Below are 16,766 nucleotides of genomic sequence, written 5' to 3' on the forward strand. Positions count from 1 at the left end.
CAAATCAACTGTATGAAAAAAAAAGTTAAAAAGAAAACAAACATACAATAAAAGAACATTTCAAAGAGACCATAGCAAGGGAGTAAGAAAAAGACAACTAACCTAAGATAACTGCTTAACTTCCAACATGTTCCTACTTTACCCCAAGAAAGTTACATACTATAGCAACATTTCAGTGAACTTGTTCCTACTACATCCATCAGAAATTAACAGACCATAGTCATTTCTGGGCATCCCCAGAACGTTAAATAGCTTATCTGTTCTTCTTGGATTATTGTTCCCCCTTCCTTAATTGCTCTCTACTGCTAGTTCCCCTACATTCTACATTATAAACCATTTGTTTTACATTTTTCAAAGTTCACATTAGTGGTAGCATATAATATTTCTCTTTTTGTGCCTGGCTTATTTCGCTCAGCATTATGTCTTCAAGGTTCATCCATGTTGTCATATGTTTCACCAGATCGTTCCTTCTTACTGCCGCGTAGTATTCCATCGTGTGTATATACCACATTTTATTTATCCACTCATCTGTTGATGGACATTTGGGTTGTTTCCATCTCTTGGCAATTGTGAATAATGCTGCTATGAACATTGGCGTGCAGATATCTGTTCGTGTCACTGCTTTCCGATCTTCCGGGTATATACCGAGAAGTGCAATCGCTGGATCGAATGGTAGCTCTATCTCTAGTTTTCTAAGGAACTGCCAGACTGACTTCCAGAGTGGCTGAACCATTATACAGTCCCACCAACAATGAATAAGAGTTCCAATTTCTCCACATCCCCTCCAGCATTTGTAGTTTCCTGTTTGTTTAATGGCAGCCATTCTAACCGGTGTTAGATGGTATCTCATTGTGGTCTTAATTTGCATCTCTCTAATAGCTAGTGAAGCTGAACATTTTTTCATGTGTTTCTTGGCCATTTGTATTTCCTCTTCAGAGAACTGTCTTTTCATATCTTTTGCCCATTTTATAATTGGGCTGTCTGTACTATTGTCATTGAGTTGTAGGATTTCTTTATATATGCAAGATATCAGTCTTTTGTCAGATACATGGTTTCCAAAAATTTTTTCCCATTGAGTTGGCTGCCTCTTTACCTTTTTGAGAAATTCCTTTGAGGTGCAGAAACTTCTAAGCTTGAGGAGTTCCCATTTATCTATTTTCTCTTTTGTTGCTTGTGCTTTGGGTGTAAAGTCTAGGAAGTGGCCTCCTAATACAAGGTCTTGAAGATGTTTTCCTACATTATCTTCTAGGAGTTTAATGGTACTTTCTTTTATATTGAGATCTTTGGTCCATTTTGAGTTAATTTTTGTGTAGGGGGTGAGGTAGGGGTCCTCTTTCATTCTTTTGGATATGGATATCCAACTCTCCCAGCCCCATTTGTTGAAAAGACCATTATGGCTCAGTTCGGTGACTTTGGGGGCCTTATCAAAGATCAGTCGGCCATAGATCTGAGGGTCTATCTCTGAATTCTCAATTCGATTCCATTGATCTATATGTCTATCTTTGTGCCAGTACCATGCTGTTTTGGCAACTGTGGCTTTATAATAAGCTTCAAAGTCAGGGAGTGTAAGTCCTCCCACTTCGTTTTTCTTTTTTAAAGTGTCTTTAGCAATTCGAGGCATCTTCCCTTTCCAAATAAATTTGATAACTAGCTTTTCCAAGTCTGCAAAGTAGGTTGTTGGAATTTTGATTGGGATTGCATTGAATCTGTAGATGAGTTTGGGTAGAATTGACATCTTAATGACATTTAGCCTTCCTATCCATGAACATGGAATATTTTTCCATCTTTTAAGGTCCCCTTCTATTTCTTTTAGTAGAGTTATGTAGTTTTCTTTGTATAGGTCTTTTACATCTTTGGTTAAGTTTATTCCTAGGTACTTGATTTTTTTAGTTGCTATTGAAAATGGTATCTTTTTCTTGAGTGTCTCTTCAGTTTGTTCATTTCTAGCATATAGGAACATTATTGACTTATGTGCATTAATCTTGTATCCCGCTACTTTGCTAAATTTGTTTATTAGCTCTAGTAGGTGTATCGTTGATTTCTCAGGGTTTTCTAGATATAAGATCATATCATCTGCAAACAATGACAGTTTTACTTCTTCTTTTCCAATTTGGATGCCTTTTATTTCTTTGTCTTGCCGGATTGCCCTGGCTAGCACTTCCAGCACAATGTTGAATAACAGTGGTGACAGCGGGCATCCTTGTCTTGTTCCTGATCTTAGAGGGAAGGCTTTCAGTCTCTCACCATTGAGTACTATGCTGGCTGTGGGTTTTTCATATATGCTCTTTATCATGTTGAGGAAGTTTCCTTCAATTCCTACCTTTTGAAGTGTTTTTATCAAAAAGGGATGTTGGATTTTGTCAAATGCTTTTTCAGCATCTATTGAGATGATCAATTGATTTTTCCCTTTCGAGTTTTTAATGTGTTGTAATACATTGATTGTTTTTCTTATGTTGAACCATCCTTGCATGCCTGGAATGAACCCCACTTGGTCATGGTGTATGATTTTTTTAATGTGTCTTTGGATTCGATTTGCAAGTATTTTGTTGAGGATTTTTGCATCTATATTCATTAGGGAGATTGGCCGGTAGTTTTCCTTTTTTGTAGCATCTTTGCCTGGTTTTGGTATTAGATTGATGTTAGCTTCATAAAATGAATTAGGTAGTGTTCCATTTTTTTCAATGTTTTGAAAGAGTTTGAGTAAGATTGGTGTCAGTTCTTTCTGGAAAGTTTGGTAGAATTCCCCTGTGAAGCCATCTGGCCCTGGGCATTTATTTGTGGGAAGATTTTTGATGACTGATTGGATCTCTTTGCTTGTGATGGGTTGGTTGAGGTCTTCTATTTCTTCTCTGGTCAGTCTAGGTTGTTCATATGTTTCCAGGAAATTGTCCATTTCTTCTACATTATCCAGTTTGTTGCCATACAGTTGTTCATAATATCCTCTTATAATTTTTTTAATTTCTTCAGGATCTGCAGTTATGTCACCTTTTTCATTCATTATTTTGTTTATATGGGTCTTCTCTCTTTTTGATTTTGTCAGTCTAGCTAGGGGCTTGTCAATCTTGTTGATCTTCTCAAAGAACCAACTTTTGGTGATATTTATCCTTTCTATTGTTTTTTGTTCTCTATGTCATTTATTTCTGCTTTAATCCTTGTTATTTCTTTTCTTGTACTTGGTTTAGGATTGGTTTGCTGTTCATTTTCTAGCTTCTTCAGTTGATCCATTAGTTCTTTGATTTTGGCTCTTTCTTCCTTTTTAATATATGCGTTTAGTGCTATAAATTTTCCCCTTAGCACTGCTTTTGCTGCATCCCATAGGTTTTGGTATGTTGTGTTCTCATTTTCATTCGTCTCTATATATTTAGCAATTTCTCTTGCTATTTCTTCTTTAACCCACTGATTGTTTAGGAGTGTGTTGTTTAACCTCCAGGTATTTGTGAATTTTCTAAGTCTCTGATGGTTATTGACTTCTAATTGTATTCCATTGTGGTCAGAGAATGTGCTTTGAATAATTTCAATCTTTTTAAATTTATTGAGGCTTGTTTTATGTCCCAGCATATGATCTATTCTGGAGAAAGTTCCGTGAGCACTAGAAAAGTATGTGTATCCTGTTGATTTGGGATGTAATGTCCTGTAGATGTCTGTTAAATCTAATTCATTTATCAGATTGTTTAGGTTTTCAATTTCCTTATTGGTCTTCTGTCTGGTTGATCTATCTATAGGAGAGAGTGATGTGTTGAAGTCTCCCACAATTATTGTGGAAACATCAATTGCTTCCTTTAGTTTTGCCAATGTTTCTCTCATGTATTTTGTGGCACCTTGATTGGGTGCATAGACATTTACGATTGTTATTTCTTCTTGCTGAATTGCCCCTTTTATTAGTATGTAGTGGCCTTCTTTGTCTCTCAAAACATCCCTGCATTTGAAGTCTATTTTATCTGAGATTAATATTGCTACAACCTGCTTTCTTTTGGCTGTAGCTTGCATGAAATATTTTTTTCCATCCTTTCACTTTCAGTTTCTTTGTGTCCCTGTGTCTAAGATGAGTCTCTTGTATGCAACATATTGATGGTTCATTTTTTTGATCCATTCTGCGAATCTATATCTTTTAATTGGGGAGTTTAATCCATTTACATTCAACGTTAAAACCGTGAAGGCATTTCTTGAATCGGCCATCTTATCCTTTGGATTATGTTTGCCATATTTTTCCCTCTCTCTATTAATATCCTTTATTGTACCCATACCGAATCTCTTAGTACTGAACCTTTCTCCAAGTCTCTCTGTCCTGTCTTTGTTTCTCTGTCTGTAGGGCTCCCTTTAGTATCTCCAGTAGGGCAGGTCTCTTGTTAGCAAATTCTCTCAGCATTTCTTTGTCTGTGAAAAATTTAAGCTCTCCCTCAAATTTGAAGGAGAGCTTTGCTGGATAAAGTATTCTTGGCTGGAAATTCCTCTCACTCAGAATTTTAAATATATCGTGCCACTGCCTTCTCGCCTCCATGGTGGCTGCTGAGTAGTCACTACTTAGTCTTATGCTGTTTCCTTTGTATGTGGTGAATTGCTTTTCTCTTGCTGCTTTCAGAACTTGCTCCTTCTCTTCTATATTTGACAGTGTGATCAGTATATGTCTCGGAGTGGGTTTTTTTGGATTTATTCTATTTGGAGTTCGCTGAGCATTTATGATTTGTGTATTTATGTTGTTTAGAAGATTTGGGAAGTTTTCCCCAACAATTTCTTTGAATACTCTTCCTAGACCTTTACCCTTTTCTTCCCCTTCTGGGACACCAATGAGTCTTATATTCGGACGTTTCATATTATCTATCATATCCCTGAGGTCCATTTCGAGTTTTTCAATTTTTTTCCCCATTCTTTCTTTTATGTTTTCATTTTCCATTCTGTCATCTTCCAGGTCACTGATTCGTTGTTCAACTTCCTCTAGTCTTGTACTATGAGTGTCCAGAATCTTTTTAATTTGGTCAACAGTTTCTTTAATTTCCATAAGATCATCCATTTTTTTATTTAGTCTTGCAATGTCTTCTTTATGCTCTTCTAGGGTCTTCTTGATTTCCTTCATATCCCGTACTAGGGTCTCATTGTTCATCTTTAGTTCTTTGAGTAGCTGCTCTAGGTGTGTCTCTTCTGGTCTTTTGATTTGGGTGCTTGGGCTTGGGTTATCCATATCGTCTGGTTTTTTCATATGCTTTATAATTTTCTGTTGTTTTTGGCCTCGTGGCATTTGCTGACCTTGATAGGGTTCTTTTAGGGTTTGTAGACCAGTTGAAGTCCTTATCTCTAATTTATCAGATCTACAGCTTCGTGGAGTACACTTTCTCTAACTAACCAGCAGGTGGCGTCCACGAGCCACCTGTTCTCCACAAGCCAGATCTCCCCTGCTTAGCCTTTTTGGTGAGTGGGGGAGTGAGTCTTGTGGGGCCCAAGTGGTGTCCCAAGCTTGCGTGTGTAGTTGGTGTTGCCTGCCCTGTATGTGGGGCGTGTTTCTGGGCAGTCGGGGAGGGGGGGTGGCCCTAACAATCAAATCTCCCTGATGATCCTAGAGTTTTAAAGCTACTGCAATAGTCTAATCCTTCAGTTCAGTCCTGCCACAGTTTGTCTCTGCCACTGACCCACAAGTCTTTGGTATTGGCGTATGGCTCCTGAGACTTGCAAGTGGGCCCCTCTTCCAGGCTGTGCACCCCGGGTCCTCTGTTGAGGGATGACTGTGCTATGTCGCAGGTGAGTGCCGTCCCCCCAGGGCAGTTCTGGGCTGCTGGGCTGTGTTGGGAGGCTCCCAGTCTGCTCAAATGATGGCTGAATGGGGCTCTGTTAATTCACACTGCTCCCCCTTCCCAGCTCTGGGACATTCAGCTGAGGTTGCAGGGAAGGCTAATGTCCACGCCCAGTTTTGTGGTGTGTGCCTGTTATTTGAAGCACTTCCGTCACACTGGGTTGTCTGGGGCAGCTCTGGGCTATGGGGCTGGCGATGGGCAGGAGTGTTTCCTGTCCACCAGGATGGTGGCTGTGAGCGGACACCCCCCTTTTCTTGGGAAGTTGTGTTGTTTAGTGAATTTTCTCAGCCACTGGATTATTGCCTTTTGTCTCAGAGCTCTCTTAGTTCTGCTCTTGACTTGACGTGCCCAAATTTCAATTCTTTGAAGCTTTCTGTATTGAGCTTCTTAGAGTAATTGTTTTAGAAAAAGCAAAAAGGATTTAAAAAAAAAAAAAAAAAAAAAAAAAAAAAAAAACGGCCCTCCTCAGAGATCTAATGGGTTATTGAAATGATAATAGACAAAGCAACCAGGGCCATTAAGGAAAAGTGCCCAGGGCAGAGAGATCAGCCTTGCTTCGGGATTTGCATATGCGCCTCAAGGCCTGATCTCCACCCTTCCCCTTTCTGTGTTCACCAGAACTCCAAAAATCCTCTGCTTTTATTTGGAGTTTTCCGTGTTGTTTTTTTTCTATGCCTGTCTCCTCTCTGCTGGGCTGGCTGCTCTCAGAGTCTCTGGTGTCTGGCCTCAGTCTATCTATGGTTGGAGTTTGAATCAGTAGAATGAGTTTCCGGTAAGAGCAGCCACTGCAATTCTCCCTTCTCCTTCCTGGAGCTGACAGCCCCTCCTCCCCCGGGACTGAGCCTGGCAGGGAGGGGCGCGGGTCCCCTGGCCGCAAAAACTTACAGATTTCGCTGATCTCAGCAGTTCCACGTTTTCATGAGTGTTGTATGAAGTATGCCCAAAGACAGATTGCTCTGTGGTGTCCAGTCCACGCAGTTCCTGGCTTTTTACCTACTTTCCTGGAGGAGTAACTAAAACATACAGCTCACCAGTCTGCCATCTTGCCCCGCCTCCACTTTTTTTTAAACATAATGTAAACAGAATCATTTAGTATGTATTCTTTTGTGTCTAGCTTCTTTTATTTAATAATATATGAGTGCAGTTCATCCATGTTGTTGCATGTGGCTGTAGTTCTTTTTTGTTTTGGTGGGTCCACTGTAAGAATATACCACAATTTATTTATCCATTCTATTGTTGATGGACATTTCTGTCATTCCCAGTGTGGGGCCATTGTGAATATTGCTGCTATGAAATTCTTTTATGTATCTATTGGTGTGCATTGCACTCATTCATTTTGAGTATGTACCTTGGAGTAGAATCGTCCAGTCTTGGGATATATATTTGTTCAACTTATGGAGATAATGACAGACTTTTCCAAGATGGTTTTATTAGTTAATACTCCTACCAGCAGCATATGAATGATAGCATTGCTCCACATCCTTGCCAACAAATGTTCTTGTCAGTTTTTCTTGTGGGTTTTTAGTACTATCTCACTGAAGTTTTTATTTGTACTTCCCTGATTACTAGTGTGGTTGAATATCTTTTCATGTATTTATCTGTCACTTGATATCCCCTTTTGTGAGGTCCCTGCTCAAATATACTGTTCATTATTTTTATAATTCAATAAAAACATTTATTTTTGGAGTTCATTATGTATTTTTGACACATCCCCTTTGTTGGCTATATATATTGTAAATTTATTTCCTCACTTTTTGGCTTGCCTTTTAACTGTCTTATTAGTTGCCTGTCTGCCTGCCTGCCTGCCTGCCTCTCTTGAATTGAATTTCTTAATTTCAATATAATTTATCTGGTTTTTTTTTTTTTTAAATTGTTTAGTGCTTTTTGTGTAAGACTTAAGAAGTCTTTGCCTACCCCAAGGTCATAACAATATTCTTCTATATTATATTCTAGAAGCTTCATAGTTTTGCTTTTTTTACAGTCTATCTGGAATTTATTTTTGTATATGATGTAAGGTATAGGGATCACATTTTTTCCCCAAATGATTATATATATGTGTGTGTTTATACACACACACACAGATATACATATATCCTGGTACTATTTATTGAAGAGACAACCCTTTACCACCTTTGCCATAAATCAGGTTTCCATATATGTGTGAGTCTGTTTCTGGGCTCTGTTTTATTTTATTGGTTTTTGTGCTAATCCTACATGATCTTGGTTATTACAGTGTATATCTGATAGACCTAGTATACCAACATTGTTCTTTGTCCTTGAGTGCATTGACTATTTTTAGCTTTTTGCAATTCCAAATACATTTTAGAATTAATTTGTCAAGTTCCAAACTGTCACTGATGAAGTTTTGATTGAGATTAAATTTAAATAATCAGTCATTTGGGTAGAGAACTGATTATCTTTCCAGTATTATATCATCTAATCCTTAAAAATTGCTAATTATTCCATATATTTTGGTAATCTTTTTATTTTTATCAATAACTTTTTACAGTCATCTGAGTATAGTTCTTGCACATCTTTGTTGGAATTATTCATAGATTTGTACCTTTAGATGCCATCATCAATAATACATATTTGCTGCTATAGAGAAAAGCACATAATTTTGTATTTTGACTGCCCCTGCTTCATTTTGAGTAGTGTTGGCAAGGAAAATCTTTTTTCTGTCCTTTTACTTTTCATCTGTTTGTATCTTTATAAAGTGGATTTCATGTGGACAGCATATGGATGGGATTTGCTTTTTTACCCAATCTGACGTCTGCCTTTTAATTTGGTATTTATACCATTTAAACCTAATGTGATTGTTCATATGTTTGAATATATCCACTATCTTACTATTTGGCTTTTTTTTTCTCCACCTGTTCTTTATTCCCCTTTTTCTCTTTTTTCAGCCTTCTTTTGAATTAATTGGGTTCTTAAAAATTTTTATGATTCCATTTTATCTCCTTTTGTCAAAATATTAGCACCGACATTTACCTGGTTACTCAATTCAGAAACTGAGGGGTTTTTTTTTAAATGTCTTCTCCCCCCATATCCATTCAATCATAAAGTTGTAATTTACTCTTAAATAACTCTATATTAAATCCTTTGTTTTCTATCCTTACTGCTTGATTGCTCATGTTCAGGTGTTTATCTCTTACTTAAGAATATGCATGATTTAAGATTCAAATCTGTTAAAAAGCTTTCAAATCTGATTTAAAAAAAAAAAAAAACAGCTGAGCCCTTGATCTTGGGGCTTGCCCTTATGAAGCGTTTTTCTACAACGGAGAGGCTAAGCCTACTTATAATTATGCCTAAGAGTCACCACCAGGGAACTTATTTTGTTGCTCAAATGTGGCCTTTCTCTTTAAGCCCACTCAGCAAATAAACTCACTGCCCTCCCCTTTACATGGGACATAACTCCTAGGAGTGTAAATCTCCCTGACAATGTGGGACATGACTCCTGGGATTGAGCCTGGACCCAGCATCGGCATTGTGGGATTGAGAAAGCCTTCTTGACCAAAAATGGGAAGAGAAATGAAACAAAATAAAGTGTCAGAGGCTGATAGATTTCAAATGGAGTCGAGAGGTCATTCTGGAGGTCATTCTTATGCATTATATAGATATCCCTTTTTAGTTTTTAGTGTATTAGAATATCTAGAAGGAAATACCTAAAACTGTTGAATTGTGATCTAGTAGCCCTGATTCTTGAAGATGATTGTATAACTATATGGCTTATACGGTGTGACTAAGTGATTGTGAAAACCTCATGGCTCATACTCCCTTTATCTACAGCTGATAGAAAAATGGGGACAAAAAGGGGGAGAAGGGGTGTATGGGGTGTTTTGGGTGTTCTTTTTTACTTCTATTTTTATTCTTTTTTTTTTGGACTAATGAAAATATTCAAAAATTGATTGTGGTGATAAATGCACAACTATATGATGATACTGTGATTGTATACTTTGGCTGATTGTATGGTATGTGAATTTATCTCAATAAAATTGCATAAAAATATTGTTAATGCCTGTACTACACAAGGATGACATGAGACATGTATGCCAAATAAAGGTCTTAATTTCTTCTCATGCCCAACCTTACCCATTCAGCCCATCTCTAACTACTCCTCCATTAGCATTTTACATTCTTGTATCACTGAACTACTTGTTCATGCCAAACACAGTATGCTTTCTCCAGTCTCTGTACCTTTTATTTCTACTGGAAAATATGCTTCAAGTTTTAGCGCCACCTTTGTGAAAACTTCTCTGTTTCTCTTGGCTGTATGAGGAGTTCCTGCCTCTCTGATTTCATTTTACCTTCTGTATACCTCACTAGAGCAATTCTATGAAATTGAAATTGTTCATCTACTTTTCCGTTTTCTTCCTAGAACGTAAGCTACTTGAGGTTAAAGGTATCATCTTAGGTATCCAATAAATATTTCTTAAATGAAAGAATAATTGGATACCAGCAGAAACATGTAGATAATATATCAGTTTGATCATCATGTGATTCATGATTATATTTTATCATTATCTAGCACTTATTTATTGTATTTCAGATGTGTAGGAGGCACAATGGGGAATTCTAATATATATGTAAGACTTAACCCTTGCCCTGTCATGGACTGTTCCAGTTTCCTAATGCTGCCATTATGCAAAATACCAGAAATGAAATGGCTTTTATAAAGAGGATTTATTAAATTGCAAATTTACAGTTTTAAGGCCATAAAATTGTCCAGACTAAGGCATCAACAAGATGATACCTTCACTGAAGGATGGCCGATGGTGTCCAGAAAACCTCTGTTAGCTGGGAAGGCACGTGGCTGGCACCTGCTGATTCTGGGTTGTGTTTCAGCTCCTCTCTCAGCTTCTGTGTGTTCTTGGTTCTTTCTCCCAGGACATTTCTCTCTAAGTTCCTCAGGGTCCTGTCTTAGTATATCCCAGGGCAAACTCAGGGCTTCATTGCTTAGCTAAACATCCTTCTGTCTGCATCTCCAAGCACTTCTAAGCATCAGCTCCCAAGCATCTCCTCAAAAGTTCCTCTCAGCTGCTCTGAGCTCCTTCTGTTTGTGAGCTTTTTTATAGGACTCCAGTGATTAAATCAAGACCCACCCTGAATGGGAGGGGTCCATATCTCCATGGAAATAATCAAATGTTTCGCCCACAGTTGATTGAATCCCATCTCTTGGAAACATTCAGTCAAAAGATTCCAACCTATTCAATACTAATACATCTGCCCCCACAAGATTGCATTAAAAAAATATGGCTTTTGGGGGGACATAATATATCCAAATTGGCACATGGACCATACAGGTTTTACTTGTTTTTTTTCAGAGTCACACTTTTAGGGGGTAAGATCTGATATATGCAATTTTGAAACCAAAATTTTGTTTTTGTCAATAATCACCATTTTTGTAACTCCATAATTCTTTGTATGCATTCATCTAAGAAAAAATGGAAAATTTTGTGTGAACTCTGAAAGGTGTTTCCAAAAAGGATTCATTGTTTTTCCTCTTGGGTAAAAAGAAAAAAAAAATAGTTTAATGGCAATAGTTAAAATTTGCATGTATAACAGGGGATGAGGAAAATGTACATATGATTTTTTTTTCCTTTTTTAATAGGCGAGGCTAAAACTTACTTATGAGGAAAAAAATGAAATCCTGGAATCTCAGTTGATGTCTCTGAGGTAAAGTGAAATCCGTCTAAAGTCTTAGTGAAAGCATAATGATCATAAGAGATTATATTTAAGTGTTTGCTGAAATACCAGTTTTAGTCCATATCTGAATTATATGATGACACTGTATATTATATACAATTTAAAACATTTCCTCAGATTTTTTAAAGGGTAAAAGGGCATAAAATTTTGAAGTTTTTTTCCAAATTCAATTTCAAAGATTTGTGGGCTAAACAATATGTTTTATCGCTTTATCAGTTTTTAAATATTTGTGTTTTCTCATAGAAATAAGAATCACTAGCTACTATTATAGACATTCTTCTTTCAAAGTAAAATAAATAGTGAAAATAAAGCATTCTAGTTTTCAAATTACAGGCAAATGTTTTTTTTTCTCTGTAAGTATTCTTATATTAAATTTAAAAGTAGCAACAATAATATAATAGTTTGAGTATTTAGAGTATTTCAAACACTAAACTGAATTACTATATTTTACTGATGTTATTTTTTTAAATAGGATGAATTTTCATATATATTTTTCATATATTTTTTAAAATCCCAGTAAAACCTTTATATTATAAATTAATCATTAGTGATTTATTATGTGTAATAAATAGAAAAAGACTCCAGGAATTGATTAATTTTATTTGTTAAATATTGTTTTAAATATTGGTAACAAAATATTTTCAAATCATATAAACTTTTAAATAATTTTTATAATTCTGTTTTAATAATTTGAAATAAATTTGAAATAAATTTAAAAATCTTCCTGGCCATGTACTTTCTAGAGACATATCTAGAGGAATGCTAAGAACAGGACTTATGTTTTTCACTGTACAAATTATTGTTCATTTAATTTAATATGCTCTTATGCTTTTCTAAGATTAGGATTTCTATAAAATGTTTACTTTTTCACTAAAAAATCTAACATTTAAAAAGTAGTCTAATTTTTGTTTTCTTGTTTTTCAACTTGCTTTGTTATATTTTGATTTCTATTGTGATTTGAATTTCAGTTGTTGAAGTAATATATTTCTAGATCATTATACTTATGGGAATGTGACTTATTTTGTCTCTTACAGAAATCAAACATCATCCTTAATTATATTTAAAATATCAAGGTGTAATGAACTAGACTTTTGTTTCCTGAATTATGTTTCTTCATTTTCTTTTAGCATAATTTAAGAAGCATTTTCTTAAAGAAAGAAATAAAATCACTCCTCTTTGAAACTCTGACTTTATAGCAGCTATTTCTTTTTCTGTTTTTTTTTTTTTTTTTCCATCATTTCATGGAACCAAATCTGCTTGAGTGTTTTGGGTTTGAACCTGATAGAGATAGTAATGGAGACCCTTTGACTTTGGAATGTGCTTCCAAAGTTCCTTTATTATTATTTTTAATGCAATTTTATTGACATATATTCACACACCATACAAACCATCCGAAGTAGACAATCACTAGCTCACAGTTTCATCACATAGTTGTGCATACATCCCCATGATCAATTTTAGAACATTTTCATTACTCCAGAAAAGAAATAAAAATAAAAGACAACCCAAATCCTTCCATACCCCTAGTATTGATCTATAGTATTGGTGTGGTACATTTGTTACTGTTGATGAAAGGGTATTAAAATATTACTGTTGACCATAGTCCAAAGTTTGCAAAAGGTACATTTTTTCTCATATACCTCTATTATTAACTCCTTTAATGTTGTCATTCATTTGCTTTAGATCACGAAAGAACTTTTTTATATTTGTACAGTTAATCGTGGACATTGTCCACCACAAGATTTACTGTGTTATACATTCCCATGTTTTAATCTGCAACTTTCCTTCTGGTGACATACATGACTCTAAACTTCCCCCTTCTACCACATTCATACACCATTCAGCACTGTTAATTATTCTCACAATAACTTGCTACCATCCTCTCTATCCATTTCCAAATGTTTAAGTTCAGTCTAGTTAAACATTCTGCATATATTAAGCAACCACTCCCCATACTTTAGCCTTATTCTATCTCCTAGTAACCTATATTTAATGTCTATGAGTTTGCATATTATAATTAGTTCATATCAGTGAGATCATACAGTATTTGTCCTTTTTTGTCTTATTTCACTTAACATAATGTTCTCAAGGTTCATCCATGTTGTCACATGCTTTAGGACTTCATTCATTCTTACTGCTAAATAATATTCCATCCTATGTATATACCACGTTTTGTTTATCCATTCATCTGTTGATGGGTATTGGGGTTGTTTCCATCTCTTGGCAATTGTGAATAATTCAGCTGTGCACATTGGTGTGCAAATGTCTGTTTGTGTCCCTGCTTTCAGATCTTCCAGGTATCTCCTAAGTAGCAGGATTGCTGTGTCATAAAACAACTCTCTACTTAGCTTCCAGAGGAACCACCAAACCGTCCCTAATAGTGGCTGTACCACTTTACATTCCCACCAGCCAGGAATAAGTGTTCCAGTTTCTCCACATCGTCTTCCAACACTTACAGTCTTGTGTTTTTTTTAAAATAGTGGCTATTCTAGTAGGTGTGAAATGTTATCTCATAGTGGTCCTCATTTGCATTTCCCTAATAGCTAATGATGTTGAGCATCTTTTCATGTGCTTTTCAGCCATCTGTATTTCCTCTTTGGAAAAATGTCTATGCATGTCTTTTCCCCATTTTTTAAGCGGGTTGTTTGCTTTTTTATTGTTGAGTTATAGGATTTCTTTATATATTTGCATATCAAACCATTATCAGATATGTGATTTCCAAATATTTTCTCCCATTGCGTTGGTTGCCTTTTTACCCTTTTGACAAAGTCTTTTGAAGCACTGAAGTATTCAGTTTTGAGGAATTCCCATTATTCTTTTTTTTTTTTCTTTTATTGCTTGTGCTTTGGGTGTAAAGTCTAAGAATCTACCACCTATCCCTAGATCTTGAAGGTGTTTTACTACATTTTCTTCTAGGAGTTTCATGGACTAGTTCTTATATTTAGGTCTTTGATCCATTTTGAGTCCATTTTTGAATGGTATGTGATACAGGGTTCCTCTTTCATTTTTTGGTTATGGATATCCTGTTCTCCCAGCACCATTTATTGAAGAGACAGTTATGTACCAGTTGAGTGAACTAGGGAGCCTTATCTAAAATCAATTGACCATAGATCTGAGAATCTATTGTTGAACTCTCAATTCTATTCCATTGATTAATATGGCTGTCTTTATGCCAGTACCAGGCTGTTTTGACCACTGTGGCTCTATAATATGCTTTAAAGTCAGGAGGTGTGATAACTCCCACTTCATTCTTCTTTTTCAAGGTGTTTTTGGCTATTTGGGGCCCCTTAATCTTCCAAATAAAATTAATAATTAGCTTCTCCATTTCTGCAAAGTAGTCTATTGGAATTTTGATTGGTATTACATTGAATCTCTGTATCAATTTGGGTTGAATTGGCATCTTAACATTTAGCCATCCAGTCCATGGACACAGAATGTCTTTCTATTTATTCAGGTCTTCTTTGATTTTTTTTAGCGATGTTTTCTGTGTATAAGTCCTTTACATACTTGGTAAAGTTTATTCCTAGATATTTGATTCTTTTATGTGCTACTGTAAATGGAATTTTTTTCTTGATTACCTCCTCAGATAGCTCATTACTAGTTTATAGAAACACCATTGATTTTTGTGTGTTGATCTTGTATCCTGCCAATTTGCTGAACATGTTTATTAGCTCAAGTAGCTTTGCTGTCGTTTTTTTTCTGGGTTCTCCAAATATAGGATCATGTCATATGCAAATAGTGACAATTTTATTTCTTCCTGTCCAATGTGGATGCCTTTTATTTCTTTTTCCTGCATAATTGATCTGGCTAGACCTTCTGGCACCATGTTGAATAGCAGTGGTGACATTCAGCATCCTTGTCTTATTCCTGATCTTAGAGGGAAAGCTTTCAGTCTTACCATTGTGTATGATGTTAGCTGTGGGTTTTTCATTTATGCCCTTATCATGTTGAGGAAATTTCTTTCAATTCCTACCTTTTGAAGTGTTTTTATCATGAAAGGATGCTGAATTTTGTCAAATGCCTATTCTGCATCAATCGAAGTGGTCATGTGGTTTTCCCCTTTTAATTTGTTAATGTAATTAAATGTACATTAATTGATTAATGTAATTAACTGATTTTCTTGTGTTGAACCATCCTTGCATACCTGGGATAAATCTCACTTGGTCATGGTGTATAATTCTTTTATTGTGCTTTTGGATTTGATTTGCAAGTATTTTGTTGAGGATTTTTTCATCTACATTCACTAGAGAAATTGGTCTGAAGTTTTCTTTTCTTGTAGTATCTTTATCAGGCTTTGGTATTAGGGTGATGTTTGCTTTATAGAATGAGTTAGTGTTCCCTCTTCTTCAAATTTTTGGAAGAGTTTGAGCAGGAATGGTATTAATTATTCTTGGAGTGCTTGGTAAAATTCACCTGCGAAGCCGTCCAGTCCTGGGCTTTTTTTTGTGGGTAGTTTTGTTTGGATCAAAAGGAGTTTTATTGTCTGGCCATGCACAGGCTGGCTGAAGCCTAAGAAAGTGGCAACAGCCCCGAGCCAAGGGACAGTAGGGCTTATAAGGGATGGTTGGTGGGAATTTCTTCATCCAGGGAAGGGGAGGCTGGCAGGTCTAGATACACAGTTTCTCAGTGTCTACTTTGGGAAAAGGGGGTACCTGGCAAGTTTCCATTGGCCAGTTTGAAAGCAGGAGCTTGGGAGTGAGGAAGTTTAAAATTTTAACCCTCAGGACTCTTAAGGGTGGGGGCAGTGGCTTCTTGCAGATCTGTAGGGTTCCTAGGGCGAAGGGGCAATGGCTCTGAGGCAAAATTCCTAGGGCAGGACCTAAACCTAACATTCCAGGATTTTTCTTTTATTTTTCTAGAGATGTTGAGGGACACAGGTCTGTTCTTTATCTGCTTCAGGCTGGTGGGGGGTATAGAGTTGTCCCTACAGTCTGTTGTGGGGTACTGGTTGGTAAGGCTGTTTTCATTGAAGGAGTAGCCTAGTTTGTCATGACTAGAACAGTTCTGCAAATAAACCTGGTTAGAAGTTGTAAGAAACAAGTCCCAGAATGAACACGGAGGAGATGAGAAGTAGGATAGGAGACAGCTAAGCTAGAATGTGTTGTTAGCTGCATTTTCTTTGGCTTGTTTTATGATGTTTATATAGTCTTTTAAAGTTCAATTATTAAGCAAAGTACAGGTTTTTCCCAATTTGGCAAGGGAGAGGTGGAGTAAAGGCTCAAGCTCGAGATTTTTATTTTCTGCCACCATGGGACAGGTTTTAGAGGAGAGAGGTCC

General features: G+C 36.3%; 1 protein-coding gene across 15 annotated transcripts in view; it reads left to right on the forward strand.

Annotated features, from left to right (window-relative positions):
* The window catches only part of SDCCAG8 (SHH signaling and ciliogenesis regulator SDCCAG8), a 288,104-nt gene that overhangs the window by 41,066 nt on the left and 230,272 nt on the right, over nt 1-16,766 (forward strand). For all 15 annotated transcript variants that reach the window (XR_005214623.1, XR_005214625.1, XR_005214622.1 and 12 more), the window contains exon 7: nt 11,395-11,459. Coding sequence is in view for 6 of the 15 variants with exons in the window: in XM_037822222.1 (XP_037678150.1) it covers nt 11,395-11,459 (65 nt within the window). In the remaining 9 variants the exon portion in view is untranslated. The remainder of the gene's footprint in view (nt 1-11,394; nt 11,460-16,766) is intronic.

The sequence above is a fragment of the Choloepus didactylus genome, chromosome 2, assembly GCF_015220235.1.
Source record: "Choloepus didactylus isolate mChoDid1 chromosome 2, mChoDid1.pri, whole genome shotgun sequence".
Taxonomy (NCBI): Eukaryota; Metazoa; Chordata; class Mammalia; order Pilosa; family Megalonychidae; genus Choloepus; species Choloepus didactylus.